The sequence below is a fragment of the Sciurus carolinensis genome, chromosome 11 (genome assembly GCF_902686445.1).
Source record: "Sciurus carolinensis chromosome 11, mSciCar1.2, whole genome shotgun sequence".
Classification (NCBI taxonomy): Eukaryota; Metazoa; Chordata; class Mammalia; order Rodentia; family Sciuridae; genus Sciurus; species Sciurus carolinensis.
Window position 1 is genome coordinate 41,844,371 of NC_062223.1, and position 17,270 is coordinate 41,861,640.

Here is a 17,270-nt window from a genome sequence, read left to right on the forward strand (position 1 = left end):
TCACACAGAAATTAATCTTAAGTCTAATCACGCTTTTTGTTTGTTTATTTAACGAATATGCCATTCACCTAAGTTACTGTGCTCTGCCCTATGGATACAGTTTCAGTATGTTTTGAACTAGGATCTCTGATCACTGCCAAATCAGAGTCCACTACTGCCAATTCAAAATTACTCACTACATTCACACTGGTCTGTAGAATCAACAGATTAAATCATTTCTGTTAACCACTCCCATCCCACTCTTGTCATAGACGTAACAAGACTCTGGATAAGCAATAGTGGTTTCCTTCCTATCCCCTCTCCTAAATACTTTCTCACCTGCTCTTCAAACCGGATCTCCCATAGAACTATAGTTAAGTTACAAAAATCCTAAATGATTCAGTCTTCCAATTTGGATAAACTTAATAATAACGCCAGCTCCAACCTACTTGAGAGACAGAAACTACACATGCAAAAGTAAGTTTACCTTTATCGAGATGGTGTGTGTGTGTGTGTGTGTGTGTGTGTGTGTGTGTGTGTAAATTCCAATACGCACAACTTCGTTTTGATTCCAAGCGGTCAGCAGACTGATCACTTTAGGAACAGCTACGCATCCAAGGCGCCCGCCAAGCATGAGTTACGCAAATCATCCAGTCCACCCGCACCGGTTCAGGGAAAAATAGTTTGCCGGCCCTGATAAATAGATACGCCAGGTCAACCTGCCTCCCTGAACACCATGCTCCCTCCCCATCCTCCCAGCTCCTGGGTCCTCGAGTCCCCGGGTTAGCCATCCTGCAGTAGAGCCCTTCTTGGTCCCTCCCAACCCACCGCGCCACAACAAACCCACTTTCGCCACCTTGAAAGACTACAGCCCCCGGCATGCCCCGCGCAGGCGGCGGGGTCACGTGATCGCGCTCCTCCCACGACCGCGGTCACATGATTTCGGAAAGATGGCCGCCTTGACAGCGGAGCATTTCGCGGCGCTCCAGAGCTTGCTGAAGGTAAATGGCGCGTGCGGCCGCCTTTTGTCTTCGGGACGGAGTTTACGGGGCACACGGAACGTGTAGTGGGAATAAATTGGCTCTGGTTTGGAGCCACAACTCTGCCACTGTTTCTCTGTGTGACCCGGGGAAACCGTTGTCCCTTTTTGAGCTTTTTAAAAGCATACATAAAATTAATAACGCCCTTACAGGAATTTGGGAGAGAAAAAATGAGATAACGGATGTGAAGACACAGTACAAATGCCCCCTACTATTAGTCTCTGGGGCGGTTTTCGGGATTGGTGCGTGGGAGGTGGTAATTGCTGGATCCGTTTTGCGGGTTCCCCATTTCATCCTCCCTCACTCGGTTCTTAGAAAATTCTCCCGCTTTGCACCGACCCGCTTCTCCGAGTGAGGTGTGCCTTCTGTGTTCTCGAGGCCTGGGTTTTCTGTTCTCGCCTCTGCTGGTGAAAGGGCCAGAACGCTTTTGTTTGTTTGAAAGATTAAGTGGATTGAAAGGGACACACTTCAACGGATGTGTAAAGCTCAAATGAAATGATGGGTTGGAATTAACTTTTGATTTCCTGTATAGAAGGGTGACTTTGTTTTCCTTTGTAAAACTTGTCACTCGTGACATTATGAATCTATTTGCCTACTGTCCGCCTTCTCTTGAGAATGTAGGATCTATGAAGGACCTTGTCTTTAACTTTCATTCTCTCTTTAGGAGATGAAGAGGATTGAGTTAATTATACTCTACAGTTCATGAGACAGCATTATCGTCAGTCCATATAATGGTCTCTGTCTAGTTTTGCTTAATTTTGAATGACCTCCCCACTCTCCACTCCTGAAAGCACCACTTTATTGTTCATAAGTATATCCCAACAATTGTGTAGCAATAGTGCGTTCATTTTCATTGCTCTTATCCTATGTACTCTTACCTTTTTCTAAAATTAAATTTTCTTATTTTGAGATAACTGTAGATTCACATGCAGTTGTAAGAAATAAGGCAGAAAGATCCCATTTACCCTTTACCTAGTTTCCCCCAGTGGTGACATTCCACAAAACTGTAGAAAAATATCACAGCCAGGGTGTTAGCATTGATAGTCAAATACAAAACGTTTACATCACCACAACACCCCTCATGTTACTCTTTTATAGTCACACTCACTTCCATCATCCTCCACACCTTCTTTAACCTCCCACATTCATTTCAAGAATGGTGCTGGCCTGTGTTCCCAGCAACCTGGGAGACTGAGGCAGGAGGATCAGAAGTTTCAGGTCAACTTCAGCAACTTAGTTTGACCCTGACTCAAAATTTTAAAAAAAGGTTTGGGAAGTAGCTCAGTGGCAGAGCATTTGCCTAATATGCATGAGACCCCAGGTCCGAAATAATGCGTATCATACACACACACACACACACACACACACACACAAAAGAACTTTATGTAAATCATGCAGTGTAACCTCTCATAGGGTTGACTTTTTTTTTTTCCTTACTCAGCCTAATCCTCTGGATATTTACCCACATTTTCTGTATCTATAGTTCTTTCTTTGTTATTGCTGAGGAGTATGGGTGGATATCACAAAACTGCTTGACCTGTTGAAAGACATCTAGATTGTTTCCAGTTTTGCTAGTACAAATAAAGCTGCTGCAAGTGTGTGTGTACAGGCTTGGAGTACAATTACTAGGTCATTTGCAAAACATTTGCATGTTTTGTTTTTTAAGATCCTCCAAACTCTTCCAGAGAAGCTGTATCACTTTATATTTCCAGTACCGTTTTCAGAGTACTCCAGAATGTCCACATCCCAACCAGCATTTGATGTTATCACTATATTTTATTTGAACCATTCTGATAGACGTGTTTTGGCATCTCAGTGTGTTTTTAATTTGCATTTCTCTAATGACTAAATGATGGTGAGCCTCTTTTCATGTGCTTATTTACCGTCTGTGTATCTTCAGCGGAATGTCTTTTGTCCATATTCTAAATTGTAGTATTTGCCTTTGTAATCTTGAGATTTGGGTTTTAAAAAATATGTTCTAGGTTCTAGATTGCTAATTTGACACTTGCTTCAATTTCTAATGTACACATTTAGTATTATAAATTTCCTTTTCAACAGTTTGTTGACTGTGTCCCACAAATGTTGATATGTTGTTTTCTCATTTTCACTCAGTGTAATTTTTTTGAAGTTCCCTTGGGATTTGGTCTTTGACCTGTGAATCATTTAGTGTACTGTTTAAATTTCCAGATGCTTAACATTTTCCTGTTATTTTTCTGTTTCTGATTTCTGGGTCATGATACAAACTTCATAAATTTTTAAAATTAAAATTAATAATGTGCTATTTTTTGACCCAGAATATAATCTATCTTGATTATTTGTTCAGGTATTTGAGGTGTGTGTGTATTCTGCTGTTTTGAGATATGAAGTGTCCTGTAATTGTCAATTAGAGTGATTGATTATGTTGTTGAGTCCTTCTGTGTCCTTATTATCTGTAGTTGTTCTATTAATTGTTGAAAAGGGGCATTGATAGCTCACCTGTATTTGTGAATTTGTCTATATCTCCTTAATAGTTCTGTCAACTTTTGCTTCACATATTTTTCAGTTCTTTTACTGGGTACGAATACATTTAGGATGTTGTCTTCTTGGTGGGTAGAACCTTCTATCATTACATAGTGTCCCTCTCTTTCTCTGGTAATTTTCATTTTGTGACACGTGCTTTATCTGATAATAACTTAATTCTTGCGTTCCTTTGGTTAATGTTTGCATGTCACCTCTTTTTCCATCCTTTTACATTCCAGCCTACTCATATCATATATTAGAAGGGAGCTTTGTGTATAAAACATTTAAATTGAGTCATATTTTTAATCCACTGTGCCAATTTCTGTATTTTAATTGTATGTTTGTGCCAGTTAGAGTTAGTGTACTTACTCGTATGTTAGAGCTTAGGGCGGCCAATTTATTTTTTGTTTTCTTTCTGTTCTTTCTTGTTTTTTATTTCTATTTATATTTTTCTGCTTTCCCATGGGTTATTTTTTAGAGTTGCTTTGATTTGTCCTAGTTCTAAAAGTGTATTTCTTTTTATGGCCCTTTTAGTAGTTGCTGTAGTTACTACTTTGTGTATTATAGCTTATCACAGCCTATTGGTGTCATCATAGTATCAGGGAAAGTATAGACTCCTACCTTTCTGTCTATTCCTAACTTTCCTTCACTTGTAACATAATTGTCTTGAGTTTTCCCTCTGGGTACCTTTAGAGGTACATCAGACAGTGTTATAAATTTTGTTTCAACTTTTAAACATATTTAGAAAATTCAAGAAAAGAAAGGAAAACATATTGTTTTATACTTTTTTTTTTTTTGGTTTTTTGCTTGCCCTGTTCTTTCTGCTTGACATTCCAAGGATTCTTCTTGTTCCAAGAAAATCTGGTGTGAAAGAACTGACTTCAGTAGGCCACAGATAGAAAGAGACCAAAGAAAGATGTCAGGCATATTCTTGATACTGACAGCACCAGTATTTGGCACTTGGTGCTCCACATACACTCGGGTGGCCTAGTGTTTTTCTAGTCTGCTAGGAGGCCCGTGGGAAAAGAGGCCAGGGTTCCCCAAGGGCAGTCACAGTGGTCATGGCTCAAGGTGACTGCAGTCTAGTCAAGCTGGATCCTTACACTTCTTTTATTCCTTCTTTTCTATTTAGAGAACTTGCTTTACCTGTTGTTTTAAAGTAAATATTGTGACAAATTTTCTTAGTGCTCTTTTACCAATGAATATCTTTATTTCTTCTTCATCCCTGAAGGATATTTTTATTATCTGTAGGAGTCTAGTTTGACAGCTGTCCTTTCACACTGAAAAATACTGTGCTTTTTTTGTTATCTGGTTTGTGATATGAAAACTGCTGTCATTCTAATTGTTTATTAAAGTGTTGCTTCTTGCTCACTAGTTTCAAGATTTTTTTTGTCTTTTGGTTTTAGAAGTTCACTTATGGACCTTGGTGTCGGTTTTCTTAAATTATTATTATCCTATGTTGGATTTACTTAGGTTCTTGAAATATGTACTACTGTGTCTCCAGCTATGCTTGAAAAGTTTTCACCTATTATTTCTTTGTCCTCCAGGACTCCAGTGATACACATGTTGAATCTTTGGTTATAGTCCTATAGGTCTCTGAGACTCTATTTATTATAGTTTCTGTTTGTTTTCTCTCTTTTGGTCAGATTGGGAATGTTCTGTGGTTCTTTCTTCCATCCACTGATTCTTCCCTCTGTCCCTTCCATTATGGTGTACTGAGCCCATCTGTTGAGTTTTAAAATTTTGGTTATTGTATTTTTCATTTCTATAATTTTTCATTTTATTCTTCTCAATATCTCCTATTCCTTTGATGAGACTCTCTCTGTTTGTATTTGTTTCAAACATGTTCATAGTTACTTCCTGAAGCATTGTTATCAGGGAGGCTTTAAAACCTTTGTCAAATAATTTTAATGTCTTTCATCTTGGTATTGGCATCTATAGGTTGTGTTTTTTTCTCAGCTTGAGATCTTTCCAGTTCCTAGTTTGATACGTGATTTTTATTGAAACCTGGACATGTTCATGTTATGTATTAAAATTTTGGATCTTATTTAAGTCTTACGTTTAAGCCAGCTGTCTCTGATACCACTCAGGCAGGGAAAGGGAGTACCCCCTCATTACTGCCTGTTAGAGGTAGAAGTCCAGGTTCCCCACTTGGTTCCTCTTGGTACCTGAAAGCAGGGGTTTCTGTTTTTCCTGGGTAGCAGGGGATGCCTGCGCAGACTCTCTTTAAACCCCAGGTTGTGCAGCTTGTTACCCGCTGGTGCAGACGAAGATCCCAGCTCCCTGCTTGACTGTCTTTGACCCAGTGGGAGTGTTGGGGTGAGGCAACACAGCCTCACAGGGCTTCCCACTTTGCCTTTGTTGGCATAAGTGGGGTGTGTTCAATCTTGGGGTGTGTTCTTTATGTGATATCTGGCTGGAATAGAAAGCAGTTACTGTCTAAAGCTCGTTCATCTCACTTTGTTACTCCTCTCCTAGCCCTTTGGCTACAGAGAACAGGTATTTGTTGGAGCCTTTTTTTTTTCCCCTTCCTGTATCCCTTGGCATTTCCACATCACCCTCTTCTTCAGCTTAGGGTCTGGGATATGTGAAGCAAAAGGAAAACCCGGGACTCACCACCATGTCATTCCTTGGGTCTCGAGTCCTAACAGATCCACTTTCTCTTCCCTCCAGAGTCATCTCAGATTTGTTTTCCATGAAGTACCCAGGGGTTTTAGTTGTACTTAGCAGAAAGAATAGGGAAAAGTACATTTATGTTGTCTTCTCAGAAACAAAAGTGTCCGGTATACCTTTAAATCTTAAGTCTGAAAGGTGTCACATAATAATTAAGACAATATTATTTTAAAACATGTTGTCATTTTTTTTCCCCCATCTGTGAATTAATTCATAGGCCTCCTCAAAAGATGTTGTCAGGCAGCTGTGTCAAGAAAGCTTTTCCAGTTCAGCCCTTGGCTCGAAAAAACTCTTGGATATTACATGTTCCAGCTTGTCTGTGACCCAGGAGGAGGCGGAGCAAGTAAGTGTGGTCAGAAGTGACCTTTGGCCATGGGTCCTCTTCCCTTGCTAATCTCTCTGGACTTCTCAGTCATTTCCATGTCCAAAGAAAATTTCTCCCTGAAATTGACTTTGTAGCCAACTCTACATAGGTTTTTTAAATATTAGTAAATTGAAAGCTTTTGTCTTTGAGCCCTTCCTTGTGATAATAAGTCATGTGTGGGAGAACTGCCCAGAAGCAGCTCCTGAACAAGTTCCTGTAGACTTGTTGCCTAGACAGTGTAGACAAAAGCCAAACGAGTTGTGGTTTTCTTTCTCAGCCTATGTACTGCCAATGCAGATGAATGGTCAGCTGGAGAGCTTCAGGCAGATTTTTCAGGAGTCTTCCGCAGAAGGGTGAGGTCTGAGTAGTAATTGGGCTGGGTTCAGTGGGGCTCCCTCAGGATGCCAGGTGCAGGCTGCCTTCTCAGCCCTCGGCCCCAGTGGGGTCTTCTGCTCAGCTCAACTGACCTCATCTGATCCTAGATCTCATGCTGCACTTTGTAGCAGGGACTCCCTTAGCTCTCCAGAGCAAATATACTTCTAAAACAGTAGTATCTTCATCCAAATGGGCCCGTGTTATTGTTTTTCTTAAGTAGGAAGCTTTGCTCATTAAAATCAACTATAGAAAAGTAAAAAGCAGAGGCAAGATTATAGACACGAGTGGAGACTTAGTTTCGGTTCCCTGAAAAGTAGACACTGAGGCAAGAACTTGAGTGCCAGAAGTTTTTTGGGAGGTGATTCTAGAAAACACAAAAGAGGGAGTGAGGGAAATCAAACAGGGAAACTAGAAAAGCCTTAAGTAAAAAAGTGTGTTAATGAGCGGTTACTGCCATGGCAGTGGGGCTCAACTAGGGGTCCTGAGAAATCAAGTAGAACGCATCTCAGAATTTTCCCTGGAGGGCAAGGCAACTAGGGCATTTATCCACTAGCCTCCACCCATCATTGGTGGAGATTTTTAACTCCCCTCACTTCTAGGCGAGTACATTTGCAGACCAGCAGCCTCCAGTGGTATTGGAAGCAGCTCCAAAGCAGGGAGACAGTCACTGCAGAGGGTTTTCTTGGGTTCCCCGAATCACAGATCAGCTATCAGCCGCACTCAACTACAGAGCCACATAGAGCACTTAGGATGGGAACCCATAGCAGGGTCTGGCACTCCTCTTTCACAGGGGACAGCTTAAGGACACAGTCTTGGGACTTTTTACCACCTTGAATTCAAAGCCCACACTCCCCAGGAACCAGTATCTCTTTATCACATATCAGTAAACACGACTTCAGATTCTTGCAAGGAGCCAGGCGGCCTGCTCCGAGAAGCACACGCTGAGGGCCCCAGGTGTTTACGCGGTTCTCTCAGTCCAGAGGCATTGGACCAATGCAGGGTTGCCTGGTAACCCAGCTGACTTTCCACTTCTCTCGGGTTACTAGGGAAACAGCACCAGAAAGTTAACTGAAGGTCATATTCTTCTGCAAAAGGAAAAGGGACACATTAACCCTTTGCCTTAGGGAGTTTCTGGCAGGCGGACAGCTTCCTAGGTCAGGCAGCTGCATCTGTCTTGTGAAGCAACAGGTGAAGTCCGGGGCAGCAGAGACACGAGGGACATCAGCATCTGCTATAGAGGCTGCTTGGCTCCAGTCACTCATTCAAATGACTGCAGCATGCAGTTGTAGGGTGGGGGATACAGGGCCCTGCCCCTGCCTCCTGTCTTGTGCCCTGTGTCCCCTGCAGCTACAGAACTCTTCTTCTATCCTGCAGCTTCTCCAAGCTCTGCACCGCCTCACTCGGCTGGTGGCATTCCGTGACCTGTCCTCTGCCGAGGAAATTCTGGCTCTCTTTCCAGAAAATTTCCATCAAAACCTCAAAAATCTGCTGACAAAAATCATCCTGGAACATGTGTAAGTGCTCATTTTTTACATATTCTTCTAACTTTTACATTTCTTATTGTTTTTATTCCTACTTTAGAAATACTATGTTCCTTGTTGGAAAGTTTAAAAATATGGAAAAGCAAAAAGAAGAAAATAAGATTCCTATACTCCTACCACACAGAAGTTAGCAGTATTAATTTCTTATTGGAAAGCCTTTTAGGAGTTGGTTATTGTTTCTTTTTACATATACATGAAGAGGTCGATATTTGTTTTTGTTTTTTTTTTAACAACAAAAAAAGAATCATCCCATTTGACTACTTGGTTATGTTCAGCTAACAGTATTAACATTGATGACATTTCAGGTTAACAAGTATTTGCCTTCAGTATCATTTTTAATGGTTAAATAAAAGATATATTCCATTACTTGAAGGAACTGGGTATAAATTTTTAAATTCCTTAGTGTTTAACATTTAGGATTTTAGCAGTTTTGCAGTTCAGTGAACAATTTAGAAATTTTGCTCATGTGCTTAATTATTTCCTCACTGTGTTAAAGGCCATGAGCAAAGTGGGTTTTGGCCATCAGGAGGATTGCATGGACTCTTTCCACCAATAAGACACAATGTGTCCCTCTTCCCATATCTTTTCTGATGAGATTTTTTTTTTACATAACTTTCCCCAGTTCCACAGATGGCAAATGAGACCTGATTTTCAGCTTATGTATCTTTGATGCTAGTGATCTCGAATATATATTTTTCATGGGTTTATTGGTCATTTTAACATTTCTTTTGTGAGTTATCTCTGTATCCTCTCAGCTGGGCAGATCATTTAAAACACAAAAAACTTAAAGAATTGATTATTGTTTAGCAGAAGGCTTGAACAGATCTCTCTAATAGCAATGAAAGTTAATGCCTGTTTACCAGTAGTTTTTCGTTTATTTAAAACTTTCTTAAATGACCACATTTTATTCTGACTGCTTGGCATCTGACGATGCTGCTGTTTGCTGTAGCAATTGACAGGTCTGTTGGGTATATTTTTGCATAAGCTGCAGTATTCTGTGTAGCAGGTGCTCAATAAAGAGAGCATAAGTTGACCTTTTCTTTGTTTTGTCTTTGAGAACAATAGCCCAATAAGATTACAGTGCAGTAAGCCATTTTCTTGTCCTAAGCTACAATAACTAACAGCACTTAGGTCTTAACATCACCAAGCTTTGTAAGACAAATAAACGAAAGGCTGCTTTGGGGAAGGATGGTTTCTGAGGTCCTTTCTTTTAGGAGGTCTGAAGATCACAGGAAAGGCAGAGGCTTAGGTCTCTCATGATCAGAAAACTCAATCTCCCCCCTCTTCTATAATTTTTTCCTTATCTTTTCCTTTAATAGATCTACTTGGAGAACTGAAGCCCAAGCAAATCAGAGTGAGTACCAAGACATTTGCCTCTCCTTCCTCTCCCCCGCCCCAGGCCTGAATCTGCCAGGACACCAAGGGTATTAGCCAGAAGTCAGAGGAAACTATTCTAGTCCCAAACCAAAGTCTGTGTGCTGTGTTTTCTCTTTTGAATTCTTTCTGTATGTTTTCTATATGTTTATGTAGATATGTTTATATAACTATAAACATTGTTATAGACATTTATTAAAAAAAATACAGAAATACCCAAAGAAGAAAGTGATGTACTAAAAAAAATTGTATTTTTTTAAAAAATGCTATTTCAATTAAGGAAAAAACCCAACAGTAATTAAAATTTCTTTGAAAGATTGAATAAAAGTGTGTATTTAGAAGCGTCATTCTGCTTAACCTAAGCCAGTCACTGTGCTGGAGCACTTGATTTGCCTTGATTCATTTAGTTCTCCCAGCAACGCAGTGAGCTGGGCTGAAATTATTCCCATTTTCCAGAAGAGGAAATAGAGGCTCAGTGGTTAGGCAAGTGGTGGAACCCATGTTCAAACCAAGCCTGTTTCTTTAAAGCAAGGCCTCTTACCACTATTGTTGAAGCTACACTTTCCCTAAGACCCAGGCTGTGCCTTGTGTCACTTGTCATTCTGTCCTGACATCTGAAGGGTTGGGTGTTTGGATGCAAGTCTGGAGATGCTGCTCCCCATGAATCAGTACCAAGGGCTGGTAGCACAGAGTAGTGGGGAGGGTCCACACTTGCTGTGGTCTTTTGCCCAGCTGTCTGTCTCTTTCAGAGACATGCTGCAGAGATCCGATGGGTTATGTGTGTACAGCCTTCAGAGCCATCTGTCACAGAGCAGAGGCTTGATAAACGTGGGCAGCATGACCTCTGACCTAAGCTGTCTCTTCCACAGTCTCTCTGCCACGCCTGGTTGACCTGGACTGGAGAGTGGATATCAAAACCTCCTCAGACAGCATCAGCCGCATGGCCATCCCCACCTGCCTGCTCCAGATGAAGGTACGTCCACTGTCGTCGTCATTAGAAGGAAAGGAGGAGGTGCCATGGTGAGTCAGGCCCTGCGGGCCATCTAGAACATTGGCCACCAAAGTTCTGGGATCACTGACTAAGCCCATAGAAAAAAAGAAGTTGACATCCCCCATGCATGTGTGTATTCACACGTACATGTGTACTACTGTGTGAAAATACCATGGGCATCTTAAAACACGCTCTGAAAATAGACGTTTTAAAACAATGTGACGAGTGTAAAACTTTATTTTTAAAATTATTTTCTGATACCTAAATCTTACTGATACTTACATATACTTACTGTAACTGTAGGAGTGAGCGTTCAGATTTCAGATGGATTCTGGATCGTTTCAGTCTACCAGCACCAATTCCTGCCCAGTAGGATTTCGCCATCAGAGTTTACAGGATGCTGGAGATCAGGCTTCTGTTGGCAGTGGAAGTCAGTGCTTCCTATTCTTGTTCACATGCCCTTGCCTCATGGTCTTCGCTTGATAGTTCTTTTTAGGAATCTTCTAAAATCACATTGTATAGGGTTCATTTAGTTTAAAAACTTAGATAATATGTTGCTATATTTACTTCACATAACACCCTGAAGTTCAGCATCTGCTAGAAAATATACTTCAGGAGCACTTTTGCAGCTGTTTTAAGTATTAATAAAGCTTGATTTCTTTCTTTTTTATGATTAAATAAGTAAAACTATAAGTTGTGATATTTTTCTTACATCTGGTGAACTGTCCTTGTGTGTCCCATAGAACCCACCTCTTAAAGTACCAGTGTGAACACATGATGTTTTCTCACTTCAGTGCTACCACAGGGTGTCGGAGGGAAGGCTTACCCTTCCCTGCCACCCACCCAAGGCTCTTGTCGCAAATGGGAAGAGACCCAGGCCTTTGAGTGTCTCCTGCACCTTCCCCAGTTGCTGAATGACTCCAGGGCTGCGGCCTCTTGCAGCTCCTACACAGAGCCTCTCTTCAGAGGCCCAGAACTGAGCAGGGCTCACTTACGGGGAGATGGGAAGAGAGGAGGCTTTGACTTTCTGGGCCGTGTTCTCTTTGCAGATCCAGGAAGATCCCAGTCTGTGCAGGGACAGACCCTCCATCTCAGCTGTGACTGTGGAGATGAGCAAAGAAACTCTGGATACGATGTTAGATGGACTGGGCCGCATCCGAGACCAGCTTTCTGCTGTGGCCAATAAATGAGCTGACCTGCCGCTAGTGCCCACTGCCATGCCCAGCTGCTCATCAGCGTCCAGGCGCCTCCCAGCAAGCAGGCTGCCCTGCAACAGCAGCCCAGCTGACTGACGGGAGTGGGGACTCGCTGCCTCCTGCGGGCACAGGAGCACTGGGGGAAGCAGCCAGGCCCCTTGCTCTTCTCCTCCTCTCTTTTCTCTTTCTGAAGCTGATGAACAGGAGCTTTCACCTTCGAGAGGCTCCCGAGTGCAGCCTGTCTGCTGCTGCGGTGCTCAGGGAGCGTTGCTTCGTCAGCTGCCGCTGCCTGGGAAGCTCAGGCCCAGACTGTGGGGCTCGCCTGAGGAGTTAGTTCCAGCCCTGGAACACGTGGAGGGCATCAGGCCAGTGATGCCAGTAGTGCCTGTCTGTCAAAGAGCCAGGCAAATCCCCCTGAGCTGGGCCCCCTCTGGACCACTCTCCAGCTTAGGAAGCACGAAACGCCTGCTTATTCTTACCACTCCCCGGTGAGGAAGTGGGACTAACTGGAAATAAATAACAGTTTATGATTCTGGCCTTGATTCTTTTCACCCGGGTCATCGCCTTCAGCCAGTGCTGCCTCTCATTCTTGAAGATAATCCCAGCTTCCTGATTCCCAGCTAAGCCCTTGACCCCTGGTGTGACATGAAACCAGACCTGTGAACCTCACCAGGCTCCCTGTGCTCTTGACTGCTATGTAGAAAACAAAGAAGCCAGGCTGACGTCAGTACACAGTTCTGATAGGAGATTTCCCATTAGGGCGCTCCTGCGACTCGGGCCCAACGAGACCTTCACATGTCATAGGGACCCGTGTGTGAAGTCCTTTCTACCTTGTCATCCAGTGGCAGCAGCATGCAGCCTGCCCGCTAAGGCCTTCACTGTGGCAGCTCTAGCGTGTGTGTCTGGGGTGGATGGAGGGGGTGAACCTTGAGTTGGGATATATACTTGCTGGTCAGGCAGCCAGGGTCAGAAGCTGTGCCTCCAAAATAATAGTAATATGTTCACTCTAATTATCAATAGCAATGAAAGTAGGAAGCCTGTCATTTGTCATTTTATTTACTAAGAGGGGTGGTGGAAGGGAACACTACTGTCCTACCTTGATTAATGAGGAAACCTGCTCACGGAGGCTTAGTCACCTGCTGGTAATGGCCTCATTAGGACTTGGGCCCAGATTTCCCTAGAGGATGTGGAGGTCTGAAACTAGCTCATTTGGAAAACTTAAAAACTGAAGTAGAGAGGAGAAATCATACCTCTGTCCACCCTGTGAGATACTGGGAAGTCAAGATTAAGCATTCTCAGCTCTCCTTGTCTGCTGTCTCCCGGAAGCTAAGTTGCCTGCCTTTAAACGTGGCGGATCTTAACCCTGTGGGGTCCATGCCCACTGAGAATTCGATGAAGGCTGTGAGTCCTTTCTATAGGAAATGAACCTTCTAATTTTTTGCACATAGTGACAGATCATGAACTCCAACCTGCTATAGATGGAGAGCCTCTGGTCTTACCCTCAGGTGGAGTTCAGCCATTGGTATGAATTCATCCCTCTGCTTACCTTTCACTCCATGACCTACAGCGATCTCAAATTCCTGACTCCCAGCCTCCAGTGTGCATTCACAAGAAACTCGTGTGGATCGAGGAGCCCAGCATAGATGTCTGAAGAGAGCCACCTGAGTACATGACATATGGAGGGCATTCAGAACAGAAATGGAAAAGTCAATAAATGTTTACAACCCTTCCCCTCATGGCCTAGTTTAAGGGGTTTGTTTTCTTCTCTTAGTGAGGATGGATTGTTTATAAATGCCATCTTTCTGGTTGTCCCGACCTTACTTCTTTATCACAAAGGTCTTTCATTCAATGCTTGTCTGGTTTCCCAATTGTACCTTGTGTGATGAAGCAGCTCTGCACAAACTCTCCTCCCCTAGGGTGCAGGAAGGTCTGAAATGTAAACTCCATCGACAAAAGAACCAAGATCAATCTCTGTGGTGACTGGGCTCCTGACTGCCACAGAATGAGCACCAGGCTCAGTCCTGGTCCATATGTGTTCCACAGAGATTGTACCATGAATGTACATGACTCTGGTTCCCTGGGACCTTCACTGCTGGAATGAGCAGAGATCACCTCTTGGTTGTGGGCTGGGATGGTAAGGCCAGCAATGCTCGAGGCTCGTTCCCATTTTCAGGCTACACAGCCCATCTACATCAGTCATCCATACCCCTTTGAACTACAGAAGGCTCAAGTCCCTGTTCTCTTCAGTTGAGGAGAGGAAGAAAAAGATACAGTGTGTGATGCCATTCCCAATTCTAGTGTGTCAATTCTGATGGGTTTATGTTGTTCAGGAATGGTAAGACCTGCAGACACAGAAGATCGTCAAGAAGAAGCTTATACTGACAGCCCTAGAGAGGAGGCGCGTTGCCTGTGGAAAGGACTACCTCCCTAGGACTGGAACCAGGTCCTCCTTTCCTCTCCTTTGCTTAAACATTGAGCCACTCATCTCCAAAGAGGGGGCTTCTGATATACCACTGGGTTAGGAGCAAATCACAGTAGCAACAAACAGAAGTCTGCAACCTGTGAACATTTGTGGGGTACCATGATCCCCTTCACACCCCGCAAATGGCTCCCGTAAGTGAGCATTCAGACAGAGCACTCTCCCACTATCCCAAGGAACAGGCCTAAGTGAGACTCAGCAAATTCCAGAGGGAAAAGGGAAATGCTTTATTGATTATCTGTAGGAACACTTACCATCCCAGCCACTGGGCACCTAAAGTGACTCAAATGGCCCCATGGTTGTCAGTGCTGCTGGGTGGATCAGAGTTGGCCCTTGGAACTAGAAGAGAAGTCACTCCCCTTTGGAGACATCTTCTCAAGAAACTGATGTAGCAAGTAGCGTGTGTAACCCCAGGTACATGAACCTAGATCTGCAACCCTGGGTGCTCCGCCAATGTGGAGAAATACGTTGAGTGTCCTTGGGTGCTCAGTCCCAGATACATGATGCTCTAACCTAAGAGGCTTCTTGGGGAGGACCCAGCTCTTTGAGCTCACCAATTTTAGTTTGGGAATGTATGACATTAACTGACAGACACCCAGTGCCATAGCCATCAAGCAGCAAGCAGGCCAACAACCAGCCACACCTTCCCAGCCAGAGGCAGCTGCCTGCTGGATTCAGATCCTGGGCCAGGAGCATTCTAGGGTGTACTTACCATCTCTATCTGGCGTCAAACCATCCTACCCACTATACCAGTTTGAAGAATGTGTGCCAGGGATTTGTTTTAATTAGGAATGGTAAGACATGAAGACATGGGAATGATCATTATGGAAAAAGAAGTCTGTGCTCACAGAGCCCTAGGGACAGGAGACAGCGTGTCACTCAGAGCCTGGATAGATCAGCTTTGGTCAGGAGGCAGAAAGGAGAGGCCAGAGCCTTTATTGGTATTTTCATGGGAAGAAATGGTCAAGGCAGGGTAGGCACCTGAGTAAATTTAGGATTGGATGGTATGACTAGATGTGGTGGGTTCTGGATTATAGAGGTGGCCCCTAGAGTTGTCCAAGATCTGGCCCTGGGATGATTTAGGGTGGAAAGAATATTGGCTTGGGTGTGAGGGCTTGAAGGAAGAGATAGTTGGGTGTGTGGCTCTGTATTGGTTGGCATCTGCTCTCTAGGAATTTCCTAACCCTGGGAAGAGCACTCTCAGAGATCAAGACTCCAAATGCATCAAAACTGCAGAACATCAAAATATATTGTCAATTCCAAGATGTGCTGCAGTCACATACCCTTGTGGTGGCTTTTAATGCAACAGGAGTTTTTCTGCCAGTGTTAAATGGCCCATAAAATTGGGGCAGAGGGTGGGTACCCCTCTCTGTTGTCACTATGGTGCCCAGGATGATGGCAACGTCTTCTAAGCACAGGCCTCCAGAGTTACCCAGGCAAGATGCGACCTGTGGCAAACTGCATCGGTGATGGTACAGCCCCTGCCAGGAAATGACAAGTCACGTGGTCACAACAGCACAGTGGACACAGAAGTTCAATCCTACCCTGTGCCAGGAGGAAGAGAAATAGGATTTTTGTGAGTGGCTCTCATGACGGCTGAATCCTGTCCCTTGAGCCAAAAGATTCCCCTTTGGTTCAGCCAGCCTGCGCTTAGGAACAAAGAACACTAGTGAGGGGAAGCAGGCGCCTCGGGGCCTTTCCTCCTGATGAGCCTCATCTCCCACTATCTTACCTTTTCTCCACAGCTGCCCGAGGGGCCACCAGAGTGCCACTCACAAGAACGTGTGCATTTTACTGAGGATGGCAGCTCAAGAGAGGCCCAGGGCTGAACTGAGACTCAAATCTAGGCCAGTGGTTTCTCCATTCCTACCTTGATTTGGGGATAAGAAAGTCCTTGATTCTCTGCAGACACCTAAGCTGACCCTGAACTCGATGACGTCCCTCTCACCAGTCCTGCCTTAACACTTCCGTGTGGAGCATGAGCCTCCTCCTTTGCCTCCCTGTTCTGGTGATTTTCAGGTCCGAACACAAACCGGCATCAGGACCAGCCAGCTGAGCCAGTTCTCTGAACGTCACAGCGGGCACCCTGTCCACCTGACACTCGTCAAGCTCTGTGCTCGGGAGTCCACACATGGCAGGAAGTGAGTCCCAGCACGGTGGGAGAGTCCTCTGTTATTCAGTCAGCTGAGATCTTCTCACCTGTGAAAATTCTCCTTTTTTATTCTTTCTTAAATTTTAATCTAGAAGCCGTTGGCTTACCTGGCATTTTGGAAGTTTTCTACGGGTTGAATATTTTCGAGCACTATTTTGAACCTGTGACTGTTGACTTCCAAATAGTGATTGTTCAACATTCTCTTTCTTGTAAGAGGTTGACCCCTATACAGCTTCCTTTTTTCTTTGGTGCTCACGTTTCTGTGGCTTAACTGTCCTTTTTACAACTATTTTGTGAAGGACAAAAAAAAAATGTTGATAGCATTCCCTGGTCAGTTCCTGAGGACCCAAATTTCCAAAGAGACAGAACCATTCTTTCTTTGAGGAAATGTCAAGAGCTCTTAAAAACATGTCTGAAAGCCTGGGTTTCAGTTGACCCTGGGCCTTAGGAAAGGCTCTGATGGGCTTTTACAACTCATCTGTAAGTGGAGATAAGATAACTGCCAGCAGATGGATCGCATCCACTTACAGAAAACTACATAGTCCCATCAGCTGAAGAGCAGAATATTGGCTATCGGTATCAATGCTGCAGTAGCCACAGGACCTCA

At 43.8% G+C, this 17,270-nt stretch overlaps 1 protein-coding gene across 1 annotated transcript; it reads left to right on the plus strand.

Moving 5' to 3' along the window:
• Positions 1-871: 871 nt before the first annotated feature.
• On the plus strand, positions 872-12,560 carry Commd9 (COMM domain containing 9). The gene is made up of 6 exons (XM_047517537.1): positions 872-980; positions 6,409-6,534; positions 8,305-8,444; positions 9,791-9,825; positions 10,715-10,818; positions 11,886-12,560. The coding sequence occupies exons 1-6, from the start codon at positions 930-932 to the stop codon at positions 12,024-12,026; spliced, it is 597 nt and encodes a 198-aa protein (XP_047373493.1). The 5' UTR covers positions 872-929; the 3' UTR covers positions 12,027-12,560.
• Positions 12,561-17,270: the final 4,710 nt, after the last annotated feature.

What these genes read in the sequence shown, in the direction of transcription:
- Commd9 (XM_047517537.1), top strand. Translation starts at nt 930, where the DNA reads ATGGCCGCCTTGACAGCGGAGCATTTCGCGGCGCTCCAGAGCTTGCTG. An exon ending in CGCTCCAGAGCTTGCTGAAG is followed by an intron (nt 981 to 6,408) that starts GTAAATGGCGCG and finishes ATTAATTCATAG; the next exon opens with GCCTCCTCAAAAGATGTTGT. An exon ending in TGAAGCCCAAGCAAATCAGA is followed by an intron (nt 9,826 to 10,714) that starts GTGAGTACCAAG and finishes TCTCTTCCACAG; the next exon opens with TCTCTCTGCCACGCCTGGTT.